Source organism: Branchiostoma lanceolatum, chromosome 5 (genome assembly GCF_035083965.1).
Source record: "Branchiostoma lanceolatum isolate klBraLanc5 chromosome 5, klBraLanc5.hap2, whole genome shotgun sequence".
In the NCBI taxonomy this organism is placed as follows: Eukaryota; Metazoa; Chordata; class Leptocardii; order Amphioxiformes; family Branchiostomatidae; genus Branchiostoma; species Branchiostoma lanceolatum.
The window spans coordinates 17798215-17817057 of record NC_089726.1 but is presented as its reverse complement, the minus strand read 5'-3'; the positions used below and the strand labels follow the sequence as shown (position 1 = coordinate 17817057).

Genomic DNA, 18843 nt, shown 5'->3' with positions numbered 1-18843 from the left:
AAATATCATGGTGCGCGCGAGCCGGACGAAATTTCTGCGCTGCGTGGGGTTTAGTAGCCTGGGAGTACAACTTGTTATCTTCGGTCCGCTCCCAACGTCGCTAGCCGCTAACTGGGTTTACAGTTAGGAAGGAAGTCACTAGTCTCTCACTAGTGTCTCTACCAGACTAACCGCGTCGGAAATAGAACATTTGCCAGGGGACTTTGGCCGACTCCCTTCATACAATTGACTCTATTTGGCCAATTTCTACTATTTTCTCAGCGACCCGCGGAGACTGGTAGAGGCTAGGAAGTCACCACCGTGCTCCACTTATCAACTATTTTACGCATGCGCTGTAATTGGAGAAGGAATAACTTATAATCCTAGCAGTGTTGTAGACCGTTTTGATGTAAAGGCAAGCCTTATCAAAAATCTTGTCTCCTATTATGATCTAATGAATTTTCTGTTCTGTCCAGTGTTACTTAGCCTGGGTACTAATCTGGCTCAATCTTTTTGCTAGCAAGCGAAAAGGATGAGCTAGCGCCAATAAGCGGTTACTTCAAAGGCTGGTACCCAGGTTAGGTGTTTCCAGCCGGTCTCCTACGACAGTTTGTCCATAGTATCACGGCTTATACGACGATGGCTTTCAGTTGCCGGTGTGTGTGTGGAAGATGATGTTTACCTTATTTTACCCCTATTAAATGTGGCTGGAAAGCTTTCTTTTTGATGATTTCCCTTCATGTATTTTTATATCTTCATATGCCGCCACGACATTGTTCCTGGTGCTGAGGCTGCGTATTTAGGAAGTATCCCAACACTTGTATACGTCTTCAGCTCTCAAAAGTATCACAAACATATATACCAGCAGTCGTCATCTCATCTGTTCTTTTAGTAGGGGGTTGACATTTTGCAACATAAGCAAACACGTGTCTCCTACGAATAGACCATGAGTTATGCGGCGTGGAATACCGATGCATTTTTTAACGTTCCTTATTTTATTCTTCAGTCGTGTTGCATTTTTCGTTTACTTCCTTTTCTTGTCATGTTGGTGTCTTACTGATGCACTTCCCTCTCCCTTTTTCCACATGGCCATGATTCCTTCTACTCCTCCCATGAATATTGGCCAGTAACAAATGGCGGTTGTGTTTAACCGTATGATAGGCTATACGTCAGTGTTATTTGGTTTCATAACCATAACCGTTGATTTTCTATTTTAAAATGAGTGCAGGGCAACACATCTGCACTTCCCCTACCCAACCCCCCGTTATTGTTCATAATAGCCCATTGTAAATGTACATGTATCCAGTATTAACTTTTCTACAGTGAAAGTAAGACAGAAATAGGATAAGGATATGATAGGGCAGATAGATAAATCGGATAAATTATTGCTCAAGAGGGGTCAGACGATTTGGGTCAAGATTTGTATAGTTTCTCGACTAATTGTTTTAGTCATTGACAATGTAGAAGTTGTCCGCAAAGTACCATCATCGGGAGCAATAATGTAGAATATCAATGACAGTCAATCACAATATCCTTTGGCATATAATACTAGATAATTGCTTTGGTACTGAGGGTGTTATAAGAGGCTCAGTGATGGGTGAAGTGGGATATCCATGCTATGACCACGATGACCACGGGTATTGGGCATTCATGTGGCAACACAATCGTTAGGTAGTTTCGGATATTGTCATACTAGTTACTGTCTACAGCTTGACGTTATTGTTAGCAACATATTGTTGGGATACTTCTTTTTACATGTATCTCTAAAAGCTTCATTCACTACAACGGAATTCATACCTGAATACGTTAGTCCTTTCGTATGATATGTATGAAAAAAGGGCCTGTATTGAATTTACGACAGGGAAAGCAGTCGTGGTTTTGACATTGTAATTTATTCAGATTTAAGAGAAAACGAACAAATTACAAAGACAAAGGTAAATGAGGCATTCGCAGGTTGTAAGACAACAGGTTTCCATCTGTGGTTGTCCATTTACATCTTTGACGCCTTGGTGCGAAGCTTGTTGAGGGAGCCTTCGGCAATCTCAGCACGCTCCAGAGAATCCTCGAACTCGTGCTGGGCCTTGCGGTACTTGGCCATGTTCGATGAAGCCTGCTCCTCCTGAAGTCAGAAGAATATCAAAGATTGAATCGCTTGATCAGGCGCTGATGGACTAAAATCTATCCAATTGCCGCTGTCGATAAACAAATGGCGTAAATGCAGAATTTATGACATTTGGCAAAATACTTACAGCCTCCTCCACTTGGCGCTTGAAGGCCTTGATCTTCAGCTGCAGCTTCTCGACCAGCTCCTGGATGCGCTCCTGGTTCTTGCGGTCCTCATCAGACTGGAAGGTCATCTCCTTGAGGCGGCGCTCGTTCTTACGCAGCTGCTTCAGGTCCTCCTGGTGAAGGCGGTTCTGCTGGCCAATCTCTCCCTCCAACTCACGGATCTGCCGGACAAACAATGTTTGCGGTTACGTACAAGCGTGTAAAGTGATGAATAGTTGTACTAGGAGAAGACAATCTGGTACTAAGGTACAAAGAACCATGGAAATATATAAGGCATGTTTTACATGTCTTCGTACTTACCCTAGTCTCCTGCTTCTGGATGGCACGCTTGCCTCCCTTGAGTGCGATAGCCTCAGCCTCATCCAAGCGGCGCTGAAGATCTTTCAGGTTGGCGTCCATGGTGCGCTTCACCTTCTCGGCGTGCTGAGAGTTCTCCTGCTCCACACGCAGATCCTCAGCCATGCGGGAAGTCTGGAATGATGAAGATGGTATTTTTTATATCAAAACATGTTGACACCACTACGATACGAGCAACTTGACAAAAAGTGGACGTTACTAGAACGGCACGTCGCCTATACATACGTCAGCCATGGCCTTCTTGGCCCTCTCCTCGGTGTTCTTGTGCTCGCCGATGACCTCTTCCAGCTCGGACTGGATCTGCTGCAGGTCACCGTCCAACTTGCGCTTGTGTCCGGACAGGGCCGAGTTTTGTGTGCTCAGCTCGCCGAGCCTCTCGTTGGTCTCAACCAGCTGAGATTCAGCGACCTTGCGGGATCTCTCTGCGTTGTCCAGTGCCCCGCGGACCTCATCAGCCTCCGCCACCAGCATCTGGCACTTGCGCTCAGACATGTTGTACTGCTCACGGATCTCATCACGCTGACGCTGTTCGTCGTCGATGGCAACCTGCCGTGAGCAAAGAAAATCCAATCATCGTCAGCAAATTGTGTCAATTGATACTGTCAGATTTTGCTTGGGCTTCATGTTATGAAATGATGTGGACTAGCTATTTGATAAAATGGATAACAAGATTGTTCTTCCATTAGGTACCTGCATCTCCTGGATTTGGGAGTGCAGCTTGGCGATGTTCTTCCTGGCCTCGGCGTTGGACCTGTTGGCGGTCTCCAGTTGAACCTCCACGTCGTTCAGGTGGCTTTCCAGGAATTTCTTTGCTCGTTGCGCTTCTCCCTTCTGCTTGCTCTCTATTTCGATAGAGGCCTGCACTCCCTCCATTGCGCGATTCTGGTTCTTACTGAAATGGCAAGAAGGAAAGGGAGCATGAAACAATTGTGTTTAACAAATTTGTACTTCTGGTATTACGCTAAAAACAAGACAGTATTCCGAGTCCGACAGAAACTTGTTGACAAACCTTGTTGGTAGATGGACCATATTTTATCAAACGCTGCTACCCGTGACTACATTGTTTGAGCGTGTTTATCCTGTCATACAACGTTTGAAAAAGCGCAGTCTACTCACCGGGAGCTTTCAAACTCCTCTTCCTTTTCGGCGATTTTCTTCTCGATATCACCCTTCAGCTGGGCCAGTTCAAGCTGAGTCCTGACAACCTGTTACAGAATTGTAAGAAAAGTCGCAATGTAATTTGATGATATAAAAGTTTTATCTCTGGACTAATTCCGACAAAGTAGTGCTGAATTGTTATCACAAGGTTATATACAATGCCAATGTACTACAGACGTATACATTTATTAATATATCTAAAAGCCATTGCTTGACCGGTAAAATTCGAAGAGAACCACGTAATAAAGGAGTAAGCTTTGATAATGAATGATCACCTTGCCCTGCTCAATCTCAAGAGCACCCTCTGCCTCGTCCAAGGCGTTCTGGAGCTCCTCCTTCTCAACGTCAAGGCGCTTCTTGTTCTTCTCAAGCTCATGGAGGTTCTTTGCGCTCTCCCCAAGCTGGTCGTTGAAGTCATTGATCTCCTCTGTAAACCGAAGGGGACATTATGTTAGTAATATTTCTTTGATATGTTCCTGGCAGTTTTTTCTTATTTGACGAAACATTATAGGGAAATACCAAACCAACCGTTATAAGAGCAATCTATAAACTTTGGACATATTTACTTAGCTACAGGACAGTACAAGGCCGTTATGTATAAAGCAGTTACTTAGCAGTGACCACGTGTGACCTATAAGAGAGGAAGACAGCGCGTGCATATTGCTCAATTAATTCAACCCACTGATGAATTGGCCTTAAAATCAACAACAAGACCAATACCCTGAATAGCCTTATTCTCCTTCTTCATGGCATCAAGGGCTTCAATGCCTTCGTCGAAGACATTCTTCAGCTTCAGGAGCTCGGTCTGGTAGGCGCGGTGCTCCTTCTGGGATGTCTCCATCTCAGCACCAAGAGATTCGCACTTCAGCCTCCACTCGGCGGTCTGCTTGTCAACCAGACGCTGCTTCTTCTCCAGCTGAGACGCCAGTGTGTTGGCCTTTTCCACATCCAACATCAGGTCCTCCACCTCGCCAGCCAACCTGTTCTTGGTCTTCTCAAGGCTGGCGCACTTGGCGTTGGCCCCTTCAACCTGTTCCTCAGCGTCTTGCAGACGGGCGGCCAACTTCTTCTTGGCCTCCTCCAACTCCTCTGTCCTCTGGATGGCGTCGGTCTCGTACTTGGAGCGCCAGGCTGCCACCTCAGAGTTAGCCTTGGCGAGATTGCGCTGAATCTCGGACTTGGCCTCCTGCTCCTCCTCCAAGGACTCACGCAGAGCATCGCAGTCGGACTGAGTAGCACGCAGCTGGTGGGCGAAACCGTTCTTTCCCTTGGTCTCCTCCTCGAGCTGGCGTTTGACCTCCTCCATTTGCTGTGTAAGCATGCTCTTGGTTCTGTAAGATTGAAGACAAAACATTTTGTTCCAGAATAGAGGTGTATTGTGTGGTACGATATTTGGTTAGATAATAGAGAGATGTGTTAAATCGATATCGTCGGGAGACGGACAGTTGTTGTTGCTCTGTACCTGCTGAGCTGGTTAGAAACTCCTTCGGACTCTTCCAACTGACGCGCCAGGTCGTTGTTCTCGGCGGTCAAGCGTGTCTTTAGTGATCCCAGTTCCTGTGCGACACGGGCATTCTCCTCCAACCTCTGGTTGGCATCAACGAACTGATCCTCAAGCTGCTTGTTCATCTTCTCAGCTTGGACCTGCAATACATGATTATGCGCACACTGTATAAGAAATATGAAATTTTATGATGCGTATTATAAAATACTGTGTTGTATGAGTGTTAAATTACATGCTGGTGGATATCATTATATCTGAAATTGTGAGAAAAATGAGCATCAATATGTCAACCTCGTGAACCGTAGCTGTTGAATCAGAAGATAAAAACGAGAGTATATCAAAAGTGCATGTACCTTCTGCTTGGTGACCTGTTCAACGTTGGAAGCCAGATCATCGACCTCCACCCTGAGGGAGTTCTTCTCCTTCTCAAGCTTTGTCTTTGCCCTCTGTAGGTTCTCGACTGACTCACTCATGTCCGCCACGGTGTCGTTGTGCTTCTTCCTCAAGCTGGCGGTGGCAGCTTCATGGCCAATGGTTGCCTCCTCCAGCTCACGACGAACCTGTTACACGGCAACAGCAATGTCAACTCAATGTCAAATGACGAAAATATAATTTGGCTTTAATTGTTTGTTTTACACAACTTATGATGAATATAATGCACGTACTATGTACATGTACTTCTGTAACCGTCCATGATTTTCGCTAGATCGTAATGACAACAGTTAACTAGTTTTCTTCATCTTTAGTTCTACAAATATCTCTTACCTTCTGGAGCTCGGCCTCTCTCTTCTTGTTCTGCTCAACCTGGGCAGCTGTGGCACCGCTAGATTCTTCCAGCTTCTCACCGATGTCTTCCAACTCACGCGAGAGTTCGGCACGCTGCCTCTCGAGCTGTGAATTTCAGAAGGTAACCATTGGTGAATTTAACGGCCCCCTTTCCGATTTGTATCAGCCTGAGAATGAGGTACAGCAGGAGGTTTCAAATACATATATCTTAAGTTTCTACTATCTATCTATTTATGTATTTATCTAGATACCTTGGCACGAGCAGCTCTTTCTGTCTCCAGCTCCTCCTCCAGCTCCTCGATCCTGCCCTGCAGCTCTTTAGTCTTCTTCTGCTGCTGAGTTGCCAGGCTAGTCTCGTCCTCAACCTTAGTGTTCAGGGCGTTGATCTCGAACTCCTTCCTACATAGGCCATGTAAAAGGAACTTCTAATGCCCATTGTACGTTCGTATTAGGTACTTGCATTTTGATGAAATGACCATTTTCTGCAGAAATGACATTTGAATGGCAAAACCCTATAGCTGACTAGTTCACTTACTTCTTCAGCTTCTCCTCAAGCTCGACCTTGTAACGCTCCAGTTCAACCACCAGATCCTGGGCGTTCTTCAGATCGTTCTCCAGCTTCCTCTTGACGCGGTCAACGTCCGCACGGATCTTCTTGTCGTGCTCAAGGTTGTCCTCGAGCTTAAGGAAAGTAATCAAACGATTTGTTTCGGCAAACAAGATGCTATAGGTATCGACTTTAGTTCCTATCTCTAATACGATGAAGACCGATTATAGATTACTGTAGGCATGTGCATTTATTACACGCATCAGCTTTGATAATCTAAGTTTTGCTACGGATGCCAGTTGTTACACTATAGTTGTAGGTACGAACTATCATTGTTCATCAGTCGACTCGAATGCGAAGGGATTGTCTCTTACGTCATCCAAGGTTTGCTCCAGCTTGACTTTGAGCTTGGTGAGGTTCTGGGTCTTGTCCTCCTCGGACTGGAGGTCATCCAGAGTTTGCTGAAATGTATTTGACAATATATATGTGAAAACTGTGAAGGCTGTTATAATGTAAATTCCTCATGAGCTGTAATGTTTTGGGTATTTTTCAACGTATATGTAATAAGGAAAGGGATCCGAAAAAGGCATGCGGTTATGATAATAGGACAGCTATACAGTTTCTCTTTTGGTCTTCATCATAGACTCGATGTCTTACCGCATTGAGCTCCTCCAGCTTCTTCTTCTCGCGGCCGAGCTTGCCGATCAGCTCGTCGTTCACGGCCACCTCCTCAGTCATGGCGCGCAATTTGTCCTCCACCTCCTGCTTCTCCTTCTCCCTCTTGTTCAGTTTGAGCGTGATGGCTTCAATCTCCTTCTTCATCTCGTCACACTCTTGCTCAGCCTATTCAGGAAAGTTGTGAAAGTTGGATGAAGCAGGCATAATATCGGAACAAGTCATGAGTTTGCTTCTAGACATATGGTATATGGAAGTGCATCAGGTCTTTGTAATTAGACTGTATGTATGTGCTTATCTTGTAGCCATACATTGCAGTTTTAGATAAGAAAAGACACCCTGCCGTAGACGACATGATCTTAACAACGTCATACCTTCATCTTCTTGGACTCCATCTGCCTGTTCTGGTCGGACACATCCTCCACGCGCTCCTCGATTTCCTGCAGCTGGGCGTCCAATTCTGCCTTCTCCTTCAGCAGGGAGTTCACGCGCTCCTCGCCGTTCAGCATGATGTCCCTCTCCTATGGAAGCATTATAACAGTGTTGACATAGAATGACACATAGAAACATAGAAAAAAAGTTTTCGTTGTTAACTTAGATAAGAAATATCTAATCGCATGCACGCATCATAGAATCATCGATACACTGTTGTATCTCTATTGCCGTGAGAAATTATGAATGAATAGAATCATTGATACATTGTTGTATCTCCACTTACCGTGAGAAATTATGAATGAAGACTACATCAAAGTGTTTAGTTTTGCAACACCATATACTTATAAAGAAACATTACGGGTCTTACATTGAACAGTAGCTCATTGATCTTGTCCTTTGCGGATGAGACGTCATTGAATCTTGCTTCCAGCTCCTCCCTCTCCTTGGTAACCTTCTCATATGTCTTTGTCATGACCTAAAAGGACGTCAGAGTTAGCTGATGTTTGCAGCATAAAGTTGTAAGTCCCTACAATTTAGACATCTTGTGTATCTATATTTTTCAGATGTTTAACTAATTTGATATACTGCAGGCTGTTGTATTAACACCCTTTTGCAGCTCTAAGAAGTCACCTACCTTCAGTTTTTCCGTGGTTTCCTTGAGCATTTCCTCTGCTCTGCCTCCGGTCAGCTTTGGTTTCAGCGCCTGGTACATCTTGATCCACCAGTCATCGCGCAGCCTGAACCATGCGCGGATGTTGCGCTGCAGTGCGCCGACAGCCGCTCTGTGGGGAAACGGAGCCTGTTACTATTGTTAACTTACGCTTGCGTTTCACGGCTAAGGCCGACTAAGGAAAGTAGCGAGTTAATATTCTAGCTACGTGGATCAGACATCATGTGTACACGAAACATTTATATCCCAGTCATAGAATCATTGCGTTAGGTTTATGTAACTTCAAGGCCTACCTTGAACCCCACAGCTTCATGTACTTCTTTCGCTGAAGCTTGCCAAGGGCGCGAGCCGAGACCATATTCCAAATTTCGTTGACCTTCTCCTCGCGGATCTCCTCCAGGATAGCCAGCGTGCCAGCCTTGAAGAACACCTTGTTGAGACCACAGGAATACCTGGCCTTTTCCAGCTGAATTTTGTCCAAGATCTTTTGGCAGGAGACTTTCCCCTCCTCGAATTCGTTGGGATCGAACTGATCAGCGGCCATGATCTTGTACCTAAGGATTGAAATATACATGTAGTATATTCGCTTATACTTAGTAGTTATACTGATTTGAAAACTTTGTTAACCATTTCGTTCAGTTGAAATGAATTCATAATTTGTACTTGATTTCTTGTTTTTCAGTAGCAAATAATGAACATATTCTTCCTAGTATACTTCCCGTTGACACATTCCTGTACTATTTGTAGAAATCTTGCAGACTGCACACGATACTAGACTATTAGGCTCGACCGTCAGGCGTCGCCAAAATGGAGCACAGTGCAAAACATTCACCTGTCGAAGAAGTCGGCATAGAGGCTCCTGTTGGGGAATCCCTTCTGACAGATGCGGATGCCCTCAAGTACACCGTTGCAAGTCAGCTGGTTGAAAACCAGAGGCCCGTCGATGATGCCACCGGTCTTGAGTTCGTTGGGGATGAGGCAACGCACAAAGCTGGGGTAGGTGGCGTGGAGGTTGGCCATCAGGGAACCCAGTTGCTCCTATGAAAAACATATAGTAGACCCTCAGTGGAGTTACTACAATGGTGATGTCACGTTCCGGACACAAATTGTGTACTACAGAGTAGTATTTTGACAGACATGCTTTCAATCTTTGGGCTTTTTAATCATCAGTCTACTTACCCTGTGGACACTTGTCACAGTCTGCATGGAGCCACTCTTCTTCCTCTTGCCACCGCTCTTGTCAGCTGCAGAGGGTGATACATTTTACTAATGTAAGAAACGCGATTAAAATGACAATTTTTTACACTTGCTGCTTTAATTTAAGTTCAAACATTAAAATTGTATGAAATTCGTTGTCTCAAAAAAAAAAAATACTGACCAGCCTGCTCTTCTGCTGTCATGTAGTCTGACCAAATGGAAGGCATAAGCGGGTTCTTGCTGTTCTTCAGGGTGATGACAGCGCTCTCGTTCACGGGGTCCTTGTTCTTGTCCAGCCAGTTGGTGATGTTGTAGGCCACAGGTCCGGCGTAGTGACCCAGCTCGAAGTGAGCCTCGTACTTCTTCTTGCCTGGCTTGGGCTTGCCGTACTTGGGATTCTTGCCCAGATGCATGCCGTTCAGCTTCTCGATGAAGGACTGGTCAGAGGACTTAGGCATGATGCACTGTTCCTCCAGCGTCAGCAGCAGACCTCCTTTCTGTATAAAACACGTTATTGTAGGTTATGTCTGTGTTGCCAGTCAACATTGATAAGTAAGATTATGGACACACAATATATTTTCCAAATGGTTAATTGATATAGAAAGGTTTTGTCTTACCATGTTGATAATACTTTACTCTGAAAAATTGACGTCTTTCGATATCATTTCTGAATTTGAAATTATCACAAGTGTTTTATTTCTCAAGAGTCCAAAATAGAAATAGAGTTTGCCATCAACCTTTTCGATGAGCTCCAGGCAGGCGGCCAAGTCCATACCGAAGTCGACGAACTCCCAGTCAATCTGTTCGGCCTTGTACTCTTCCTGCTCTTGTACGAACATGTGGTGGTTGAAGAACTGCTGCAGTTTCTCGTTGGTGTAGTTGATACAGATCTGGTCAAGACTGTTGAGCTGGTTTGAAAACAAAAATTGAAACGATAAAGCTAGTTAGACGAATCAAGAAATAACTGAGCGATTTGCAACTTCCTGATCGATATTGAATTGTAAGTTTAATAGCGCAACCATTATCGTTTATAATGTGTTTTGTCTATTACAGCTCACCTCGAAGATCTCAAAGCCAGCAATATCCAGCACACCGATGAAGAATGCTCTCTCGTGCTCTGTAGCCAGGGTCTCGTTACACTTGTCGATCAGGAACTTGAAGATCTTGCCATAGATACCCTTTGCAAGACCAGAAGTAGCGTTGGCACATTGGTTAGAATTCTGGCCCTTCGTCACAAACTCGTTACCGACCTTGACACGTGGCTTTAAGATGTTGTTCAAAAGTCCCATGCCATCGACACCGAACATTCGGCCTGCTTTCTCCGCAGCTGTAATGTGAAACATAGTAGTTGTATCATTCTTAACGTCACGTGACCCTCATACGCTTTTCGTATCAATCATGAGGAACATTTAATTTCAGGCGTACTGAATGGTATCATGAGAGTTTGAAAGGAAACACCAAAAGTATAAAATAGCGAAAACTTACGAGCAGGATCATCGCAATCAGCCTGGTCTTTCTTGTCCGCGTACTTCAGATTTCCCATATGCAGGATGCCAGCGCAGAAGTCGTACACACTGTTCTTTTCCTCGTTTGTGAAACCCAGGATGTCAAAGCCCTCATCCGTCAGACCCATCTCCTCCTGGTCGTTCATACCGGCCACGGTGTACACACCCTCCTTGATGAAGTGATACACAGAGGGGTCCGTGCCAGTCATGATGCGCTCTGAATGCCAACAAAATAGCATTGGAATGTGAATTTGATGAAATTATCAAGAAATTCCTTTTTAATAATTCTAAAAAATCACTTTAATGTGACACCTTTCTGTAAAGGTGAGGTTCTTTTTAGATGACCACGAGTCCAGCACATGGTGTAATGCACACAGCATAAATAAGGGCTTTCTGTTAGTGCCCAGATACTAAGTGTATGGAGGTCATTATTAGCGAGGCTAAGCTAATTGTTTTATGATATTTATCCTCCCCCACAGATCATCGACTGTGTGACACCAATTCGACCATTCTTACCCGTGACAGCCGGGATGCCGTTTGACATGATGAGGAAGAAGATGTGGTAACCACGCTCCATGCCGGGCAGCTGATCCACGACACGGGACTTCTCCAGCAGGTCTGGCAGCAAGAATGAATTACCGTGAGTTGAACGTTCACGCATGATATTGAAAAGAATTTAATACCTGCATTATTGTACGTATACAGCTATGTTTATTTGGATATTGTTGTATTTTCCTTAACTATGGATGCTATAATGAAACAAGTTAAGTCCTAGCTGTATACTTAGTCATTCCTTATGTGTATCATCTAAATGATTGCCTTTGGGTAAGTCAAAGAGATACAAAATCGGTTCGTAGAAAAGAACATTGACGGGTAAACCTAAAATAATACGAATTTTGATGATCTTCATACCAATACTAAAGGTTTGCTTTTGTAAATTAAGCTTATCGTTTAAAAGAACACAAATACTTAATGTAACTATATGTTTGTTTTTTCTGAACAAAAATAGCCGATTATGGCAAAGAAGACACATGTACTTACAGCTTTCGATGTCAGCTCCGGACAGCTTGCCGGGTTTGGTGAAGTGGATACGGATGAATTTACCCTGCAGAGAGTCAGTGAAAATTATTCAGTGTGGTCAAGCTAGCGATAAGAAGGGGTGATATGTATTGTCAACAACGTACACACGCATGGTTAAAATCAACGACGTGATTCTATGAATCATCAACCAATCATACTTACGAATCGGGAGGAGTTGTTGTTCCTCACGGTCTTGGCGTTACCAAAAGCCTCCAGTACAGGGTTAGTCTGCACGATCTGCTCCTCCAGACCGATCTGTAAAAATGCGAAGCAAAGGAAAGGAAATTACCAGAGTATTTGCGTATTGTTTTGCATAATATTCTTCCCTATTTGTGTACATTTTCCCACTCTGTCCGGCTCATATTTAAGATATCTTGTAAAAAATTGATATGAAAGTATTGTTGCTTGGCTTAAGCATATCAACAAACATTCGATGACATTTTATCAAAATCATTTGTCAGTTGTAAGAAAATTATGATATGTTAATGAAAATCGTTCCGGACGTTTATTCGAATCAGCTGAACATTAAGTAAAAAAAAATAGCCAACGGCCCAATACACAAGCAAGAAAAATCTATTTCCAATTTCTGCTTGTATATATCGTAGAGCACACTTTGCGAATGTTACTTCTACATTGCATACCTTCTTCTCCTGGCCACCACCGGGAGTTCCGGAAACCATGGCGAGGTACGCAATAACCTTCTTCGTGTTCTCAGTCTTCCCGGCACCAGACTCGCCACTGGTTTAAAGGCAAGTAGGTATAGCATTTTATAGACAACACGCACTACTGGTACGGAAATGATTAATGATCCAGGGAAATGTTAAGATGATAAATACGTTATTATCCCGTCGATGCAAATGTTAGGAAAAAAACTTACGTGATGAGGCAAGACTGGCACTGGCGTTCTGGAAGAATGATATGAGAACATAATCAATGTAATGAATGGCCCATTGTATTGGCTTTGATTTAGCCATACATTATTAATAACGAAAGTAGGAACCAACTAACTAGTGTGTGTATAGGTTTAAGCCAGTCGTGTAGATAACTATGCTAAATGCTGAACAGGCAGAATAACCTTCAAACAGTCCAATTGGGGTTTTCCGTCCCTTCTCTATATCCATGCTATACAGTGTCAATCCGCACCCACAAGCCGATTAGTCTCCTCTTGGACTAATTTAAGAGCGGCCCAGGAAAAATTGTGAGTTTTGATGTTTTAAAATGGATTGTACACACCCCTCAAAGAATACTGACTTCTTTCCAGGTCCGTCCATTACATGCATTTGACAGAGGTACGCCGATGAGGGTTAGACATATTGGTAATAAAATACTCAATACAAAAGTTACTCAAGCAAAAGTTTTGTTAATGGTCAGATGTTTCAAACAACATATGCTCTCTTTCATCATTGAGAGACTGGTGTTTGGATCAGCAAAATGACTTGCCTGCCAACATGTTCTGGTAGGCATTGTCAGTCACGCAGAACAAATGGGGTGGCACCTCCGTCTTCCTCTTGCCGCGGTAACTGTCCACCACGCTCGGGGTGTAGATGGGCAGAAGCTTGAAGGGGTTGATCACGACGCAGAACAGACCAGAGTAGGTCTAAAAAAAGAGATTGGAACTTTAACGATTATCTTGTCTGCCAAGTTACTTGCTAATCAAAACCTTAAACAGAAATGAAAGTATCATATCAAATTCCTTTAATTTCAGCATGGCCAAAGCACAAACATACTGAAAGCAGAATGAACATGTTGATGATACTCACGTAAATGAGAGTGTTCTCATAACGTTCCTTCAGGTTACCCAGCACAGCGGCCTCGTGCAGGAAGGTCATGTTCACCATGTCCTCTGCGCAGGCGAACTTGGACGGGTTCTGCGGCAGCAACTTTGACTTCTTGACGACAACAGTCTGGTGGGAAAGGAATCGGAAGTTTAATAACTTAATATCTTCAAAATGCAGAGCACAGTTGTGCAAAAGTGGTATCTTTGACAAGCCACCACGTCGCAAAAATGTTTGAAATACAGTGTCGTCACAAACGATGAGCTTACATTAAAGAAAGAAAGAAAAAAAGAACAATTGCGCTGCTACCATAGTCTTGGTGATTACAATACAAACTTACCGCTCCGCCCTCAGCAACGCAGGTGACGTCATCACCTTTCTCGCTCTTGGCTTCGACCCTGACGAAGATCTCCTTTTTGTCCGGAGCCCAGAAGTTCTTCTTAGGATCATAGGGAGCCGTCTTCAGCTTTCGCATGGTGTCTGGGTGTCCCGCGAGGAACCATTCGGACGGCTGGTCCATGAGTGAGGGACCGTAGGCAGGCATGGTGGCTCTTTGGTTGGACGCTCACACCAAGAAGAAAGTAGAGAGAGACCTGCAGCTGGGAGGGTTGCAAAATCATATATAATCTCATTTAAGATTGCACTAAAACAATTATTGAAGAATGCACTATACTTTGACAAAAGACGATCTGGTTGCGCTATTGAAGAAGACATTTAGATGAGGTATTAGAGAGAACGCTACCAGGAGTTATTGTTAATTCCCTTAGGAGTGAAACAAATACTATATTCAATCGAAAGGTGTTATTGAAAAATACATGTTAGAATGAACATGAGGATACAATCATGCATCTCCTCAAGGTCTTTGTAAGTTAGTTAATGACGAGTAAAGACCATGCATGCATATCAAAGCCTGTCGCTTGTATATCCGAAGCTTTCAGTTCATATATCAGGATATTCGAACAGATCATGCTGTTACATTTATAGGCTTGAAACCAACTTTCATCTTAGCTTCAGGTTAATCGCAGCCACTGAACGTTAAAAGTCAGAAGTATATCAATATCAAAGAAAGTGCATGATAGGAGTGCCAATACCAAAACGAGTTGTGACTCAAGGCATAGGCCAATGCAAAAAGCCGACCGATGCATGAACAATTAGCGTCAACACTCACCTTCGACTGGCAAAGCTGTGATATTTCGGGGACCGTCACAGCCCTTATATACGAGAATATTCTGCACCAAATATGTCAGAGTTATGTGCGGCGCTTGAATTACTATTCATATGTGTGGCACTCCATTGGTTAGGTAGCAATTAGTGGCTTTACCCTATTGGTCGCAGAGTTAATGCTGTGATCAAGAGTAATTTGATATGGCTGAGCATTTTCATTTCAGAATGACGCGTGTAACAGCTGGTTTAACAGTTTCGCACTTTTCGTAGCTAATAATATTGAAAGGAAAACAGATTCACCATAGCTTAAATTGTCGTGTATATTTACGGTTATTGGGAGCTTTGGAAACAGCTGTAAGCGTCCAAACAGGCGTCTAGAATTACTGCGGGAAAAACTCATCATGCGAGCTTCGCATTTTCCAAAACGGCTATGCTCGAGCGTTCAGCGTTGACAGTAGGTCGGGAAGGTTAACTACTGGCAACAAGGTTAACCGTGGCCTCTGATATATGATTACAATACATGTGTATATCATTTCATCCGTTAACATATCTGCCTTTCACCAGTTAGTGTTTCTGAATGATTGATTTAGCACTACTGGTCGTAAGATGGTTATGCCGAAACGCTCGTCTACCTTCTGTCGACAATCACGTTACCGTGGTGTATTACCCCGATGTAACCAAGTGTCTGTAATATCAGCTTATATTTCTATGATTAAGGAAAAGATTTTGTTTCTCTGCATACGTAAGATATTCAACCCAATGAGCTTCAGGAATTTTAATTCTTCGAAAGACGAATATGATATGTCGTGTAGCATTCGATGAATATACTTCATATGTTTGATTAAATCGGTTTGGTGACTACTTGTTCTTGTGCTAGAACTTAGGCATTTGTTTTTAATATTCCTTTGTGGTATATTGTTCCGGTCAAAGTCTCTAAGTCTTCCATTCCTTCCTTTCGGCGATAGCATTACCAACTTGTATGTGTCGTTTTGAATTCCGTCGGCTTCATTTTGCATTTACCCTCCAGATTTTCGAGCGGTATCGCATCCCCAAAACATTTCGAGGTTCTTCTCTGGGGACATGATAATTTTCACTTAGGGATGATGGTAAGTTTCGCATTATTCCCCTTTTCCTCCAGATTGAAAAAGGCTGAATTGATGAATAATACAGCTATTTCGAAAGAGATATTGCACGATGAGCACCTATCCAATGCTTATGCAATTTGAACATATTTTCTTGACCCATCATTTGAATTCTTCTGTAGAGCCGTGATTAATTAAGTATCCCATTATAGCTGCTCTGAATTTGCTTCGTCACACATAACTTCGGTGCCGTGAAATTTGCTTTACATTGTTCATATTGACACAGCTGCCCTTTCAATCGCGCAAAAGTTAATACAATTTTACGTCTATTTTTGTTTTTTTGCATTAGCATTATGGCAAAGTCTGTTAATTTTTCAACGCGACTAGCTGTGGCCGTGAAAAAGGGAAGGTCAGTATGGATTCTCATTTGCTACTATTTCTCGATTCCTAGATCTTATTCTCAGTGCCTTTTCTGTATCGCAGGGGCTATCTTATGCTGTATCGAAACTGCCCAAATGGTCCGTGCTTGCCTACGTTTTTCTTTAATCGCGCCAACGGCGTTGATAACAGGCCAGCTATATAAGAAGCATTAATGAATAGCTTAGAAAAGGCTTTTTGCTTTATCTTGACGATATGGTAAACGTTTTTACGATATATTTATTCATTTATGAGTTAACGGCAGATCAAACCTTAATTAAGCCAAGCCATAACATTATATTAATGTTATGACTCCAGGCATCATCGCATTTTTAATATCTATCAACTATTTTTCGTTTTCAAATTGTTTCCATCACACAGTTTCGATTCTTTGAAAGTAAGCTACTTGATCTTTTCAATTCCTCAGTATTGGCACAATTTGGCTTTGTTCCCATCTGACTACCTCCTCTATGTCTGCATACTTTTGTAACTCAGCACAGAAGTGGCAATGTGTGTGGCTCCCCAGGGATCCCCCATGTGCGCTCTGCGGGTTAACCCTGGAATTTATCGTTTGTTTTTCCATGCTGTAAAGCGCTCCCAATGTAGTTGGGAGTACCCATCTGTTCCGGTTTTTATGAAGGCTATCGCTATCATATAGCACAGTGTTAAGTCGTTTGTAATTGTTTTTCCATGCTGTAAACCACTGCCAATGTCGTTGGGATTATCCATCTGTTCCGGTCTTTAAGTAGGATATCGCTATCATATATAGCCTGGTCCCAGTCTCTAAGGGTCGGCTTTGGGGTGTTTTACCGGGCCCAGTGTGCTTTATTGAGCCGTTTCTGTCAGCCTGTCTATTTAGCTGCCATATAGTTTCGCAGCCTTTCTACTTTAGCTGCCATGGAGGGTTTCGCCGCCACCCTAACCACGAACTAATCTAATCCAAGACAGTAAACACCCCCCGAACGGACTAAGCTGGCTGGGCGGGTGGGGATCCCTCCCAGCGCCGTAGAGATATCGGGGAGCCCCCGACGGTATGGTTTCCAGGCTATATCATATAGCGCCATCCCTTCGTTCAGGATGTGACCTTCGTGATCTGTACATGAGTCCCGTAACACGAAACATCATGGAGGCCATTGACCTTCAATTATGGGTCATACTTGGTCACGGGTCAACCTCCGTGCATGCCTGGTGAAATAGCATGGTGCGCGCGGGATGGTTGGAATGTCTGCGCTGCGGAGTGGGGTTTACTATTAGGAAGTCACCGCCATGCTCGACTTATCGACAAGTTTACACAGACACAGTGGTGAACTACACGGAAGCCGACACAATATGTATATGTAAGTAGGACTGAAATGATTTTTAACCAAGATATGAAATATTCTTACAGTGTTGTACCGTTGAAGTTGTAGATTCTTTTTATATAAAGGTTATGTAAACGAAAACGATTGCCTCTTATTATTCAATGGATTTTGATAGTGCAGTGTTTCTAGCCGCCAACCTACGAGAGTTTGTCCATAGTATACTAGTATCCTCTTATATGTTGGCTTTCAGTTGCCTAGTACATGTATTTAGGAAAAGGTGTCATCTACCATTTGTTATTCCCCACCTATTCCGCATTAGATATGATTGGAAATATATTCTACTATTTCCGTTCATGTATTTCTATATCTTGCACTTCATATGCCGCCACAAAAGTGATGCAGTTTGGGAAATATTCCAACACTTGCATTCGTCTTCAACTGATCAACCCTCAAAATTCTCAACGTACCGGCTTATGTCAAATCAGCTGTTCTTTTACTCACAATATCGACATTTTGCTACGTAAGCAAATGCGCGCGCCACGATAAGAATAGTCCCTGAAGAGCTCTGGGAGTGAAATGCCGGTGCGTTTCTTACTTATTTCATTCTTCAGCCGTGTTTCACTCTTTCTCCCGTTACATTTCTTGTGCTTATTGTTTTTTCGTTGTTGGTTGTCTGCCCCCCCCCCCCCCATTTTTCATATCCTTAATTCTTCCTGCTTCCTCCATGCATGGATGCTGACCGATATCAATGTGCTTATCCTTATGAAAGGCTATCCGTCAGTGTCATTTGGTTTCATAACATCCACTGTTACGGTGAGAGTTGGTGATGTTCGATTTGAATATGGATGCCGGTGTGTACATCCCCTGTCCCGTTATTACATTGTATTTGTCAATATCTTCCATACTATTCTGAAAGAAGTAG

The 18843-nt window shown here is 43.4% G+C and overlaps 1 protein-coding gene and 1 long non-coding RNA gene across 3 annotated transcripts in view; one reads left to right on the top strand and one right to left on the bottom strand.

Moving 5' to 3' along the window:
* LOC136435533 (uncharacterized) overlaps positions 1–18843 on the top strand; it is a 49780-nt gene that overhangs the window by 1289 nt on the left and 29648 nt on the right. Inside the window, exons 1-2 of one of the 2 annotated variants that reach the window (XR_010755857.1) lie at positions 11233–11347; positions 11582–11742. This is a non-coding gene — a long non-coding RNA (uncharacterized lncRNA). Of the gene's footprint in view, positions 1–11232; positions 11348–11581; positions 11743–18843 lie in introns of those variants that run through there. The other variant, XR_010755858.1, reaches the window with a different exon arrangement.
* Positions 1853–14557, bottom strand: LOC136435525 (myosin-7-like). The gene is made up of 33 exons (XM_066429106.1): positions 14298–14557; positions 13943–14086; positions 13623–13779; positions 13060–13087; positions 12824–12920; positions 12345–12437; positions 12144–12207; positions 11619–11720; positions 11083–11319; positions 10656–10924; positions 10335–10505; positions 9779–10094; positions 9580–9644; positions 9233–9438; positions 8694–8954; positions 8365–8512; positions 8098–8205; positions 7670–7816; positions 7278–7463; positions 6995–7081; positions 6609–6754; positions 6325–6472; positions 6053–6178; positions 5641–5847; positions 5246–5427; positions 4504–5114; positions 4059–4210; positions 3742–3830; positions 3316–3517; positions 2851–3171; positions 2569–2739; positions 2229–2429; positions 1853–2098 (listed from the first exon to the last, which is right to left on the bottom strand). Exons 1-33 carry the CDS (start codon positions 14499–14501, stop codon positions 1970–1972), a joined length of 5775 nt encoding a protein of 1924 aa, XP_066285203.1. The 5' UTR covers positions 14502–14557; the 3' UTR covers positions 1853–1969.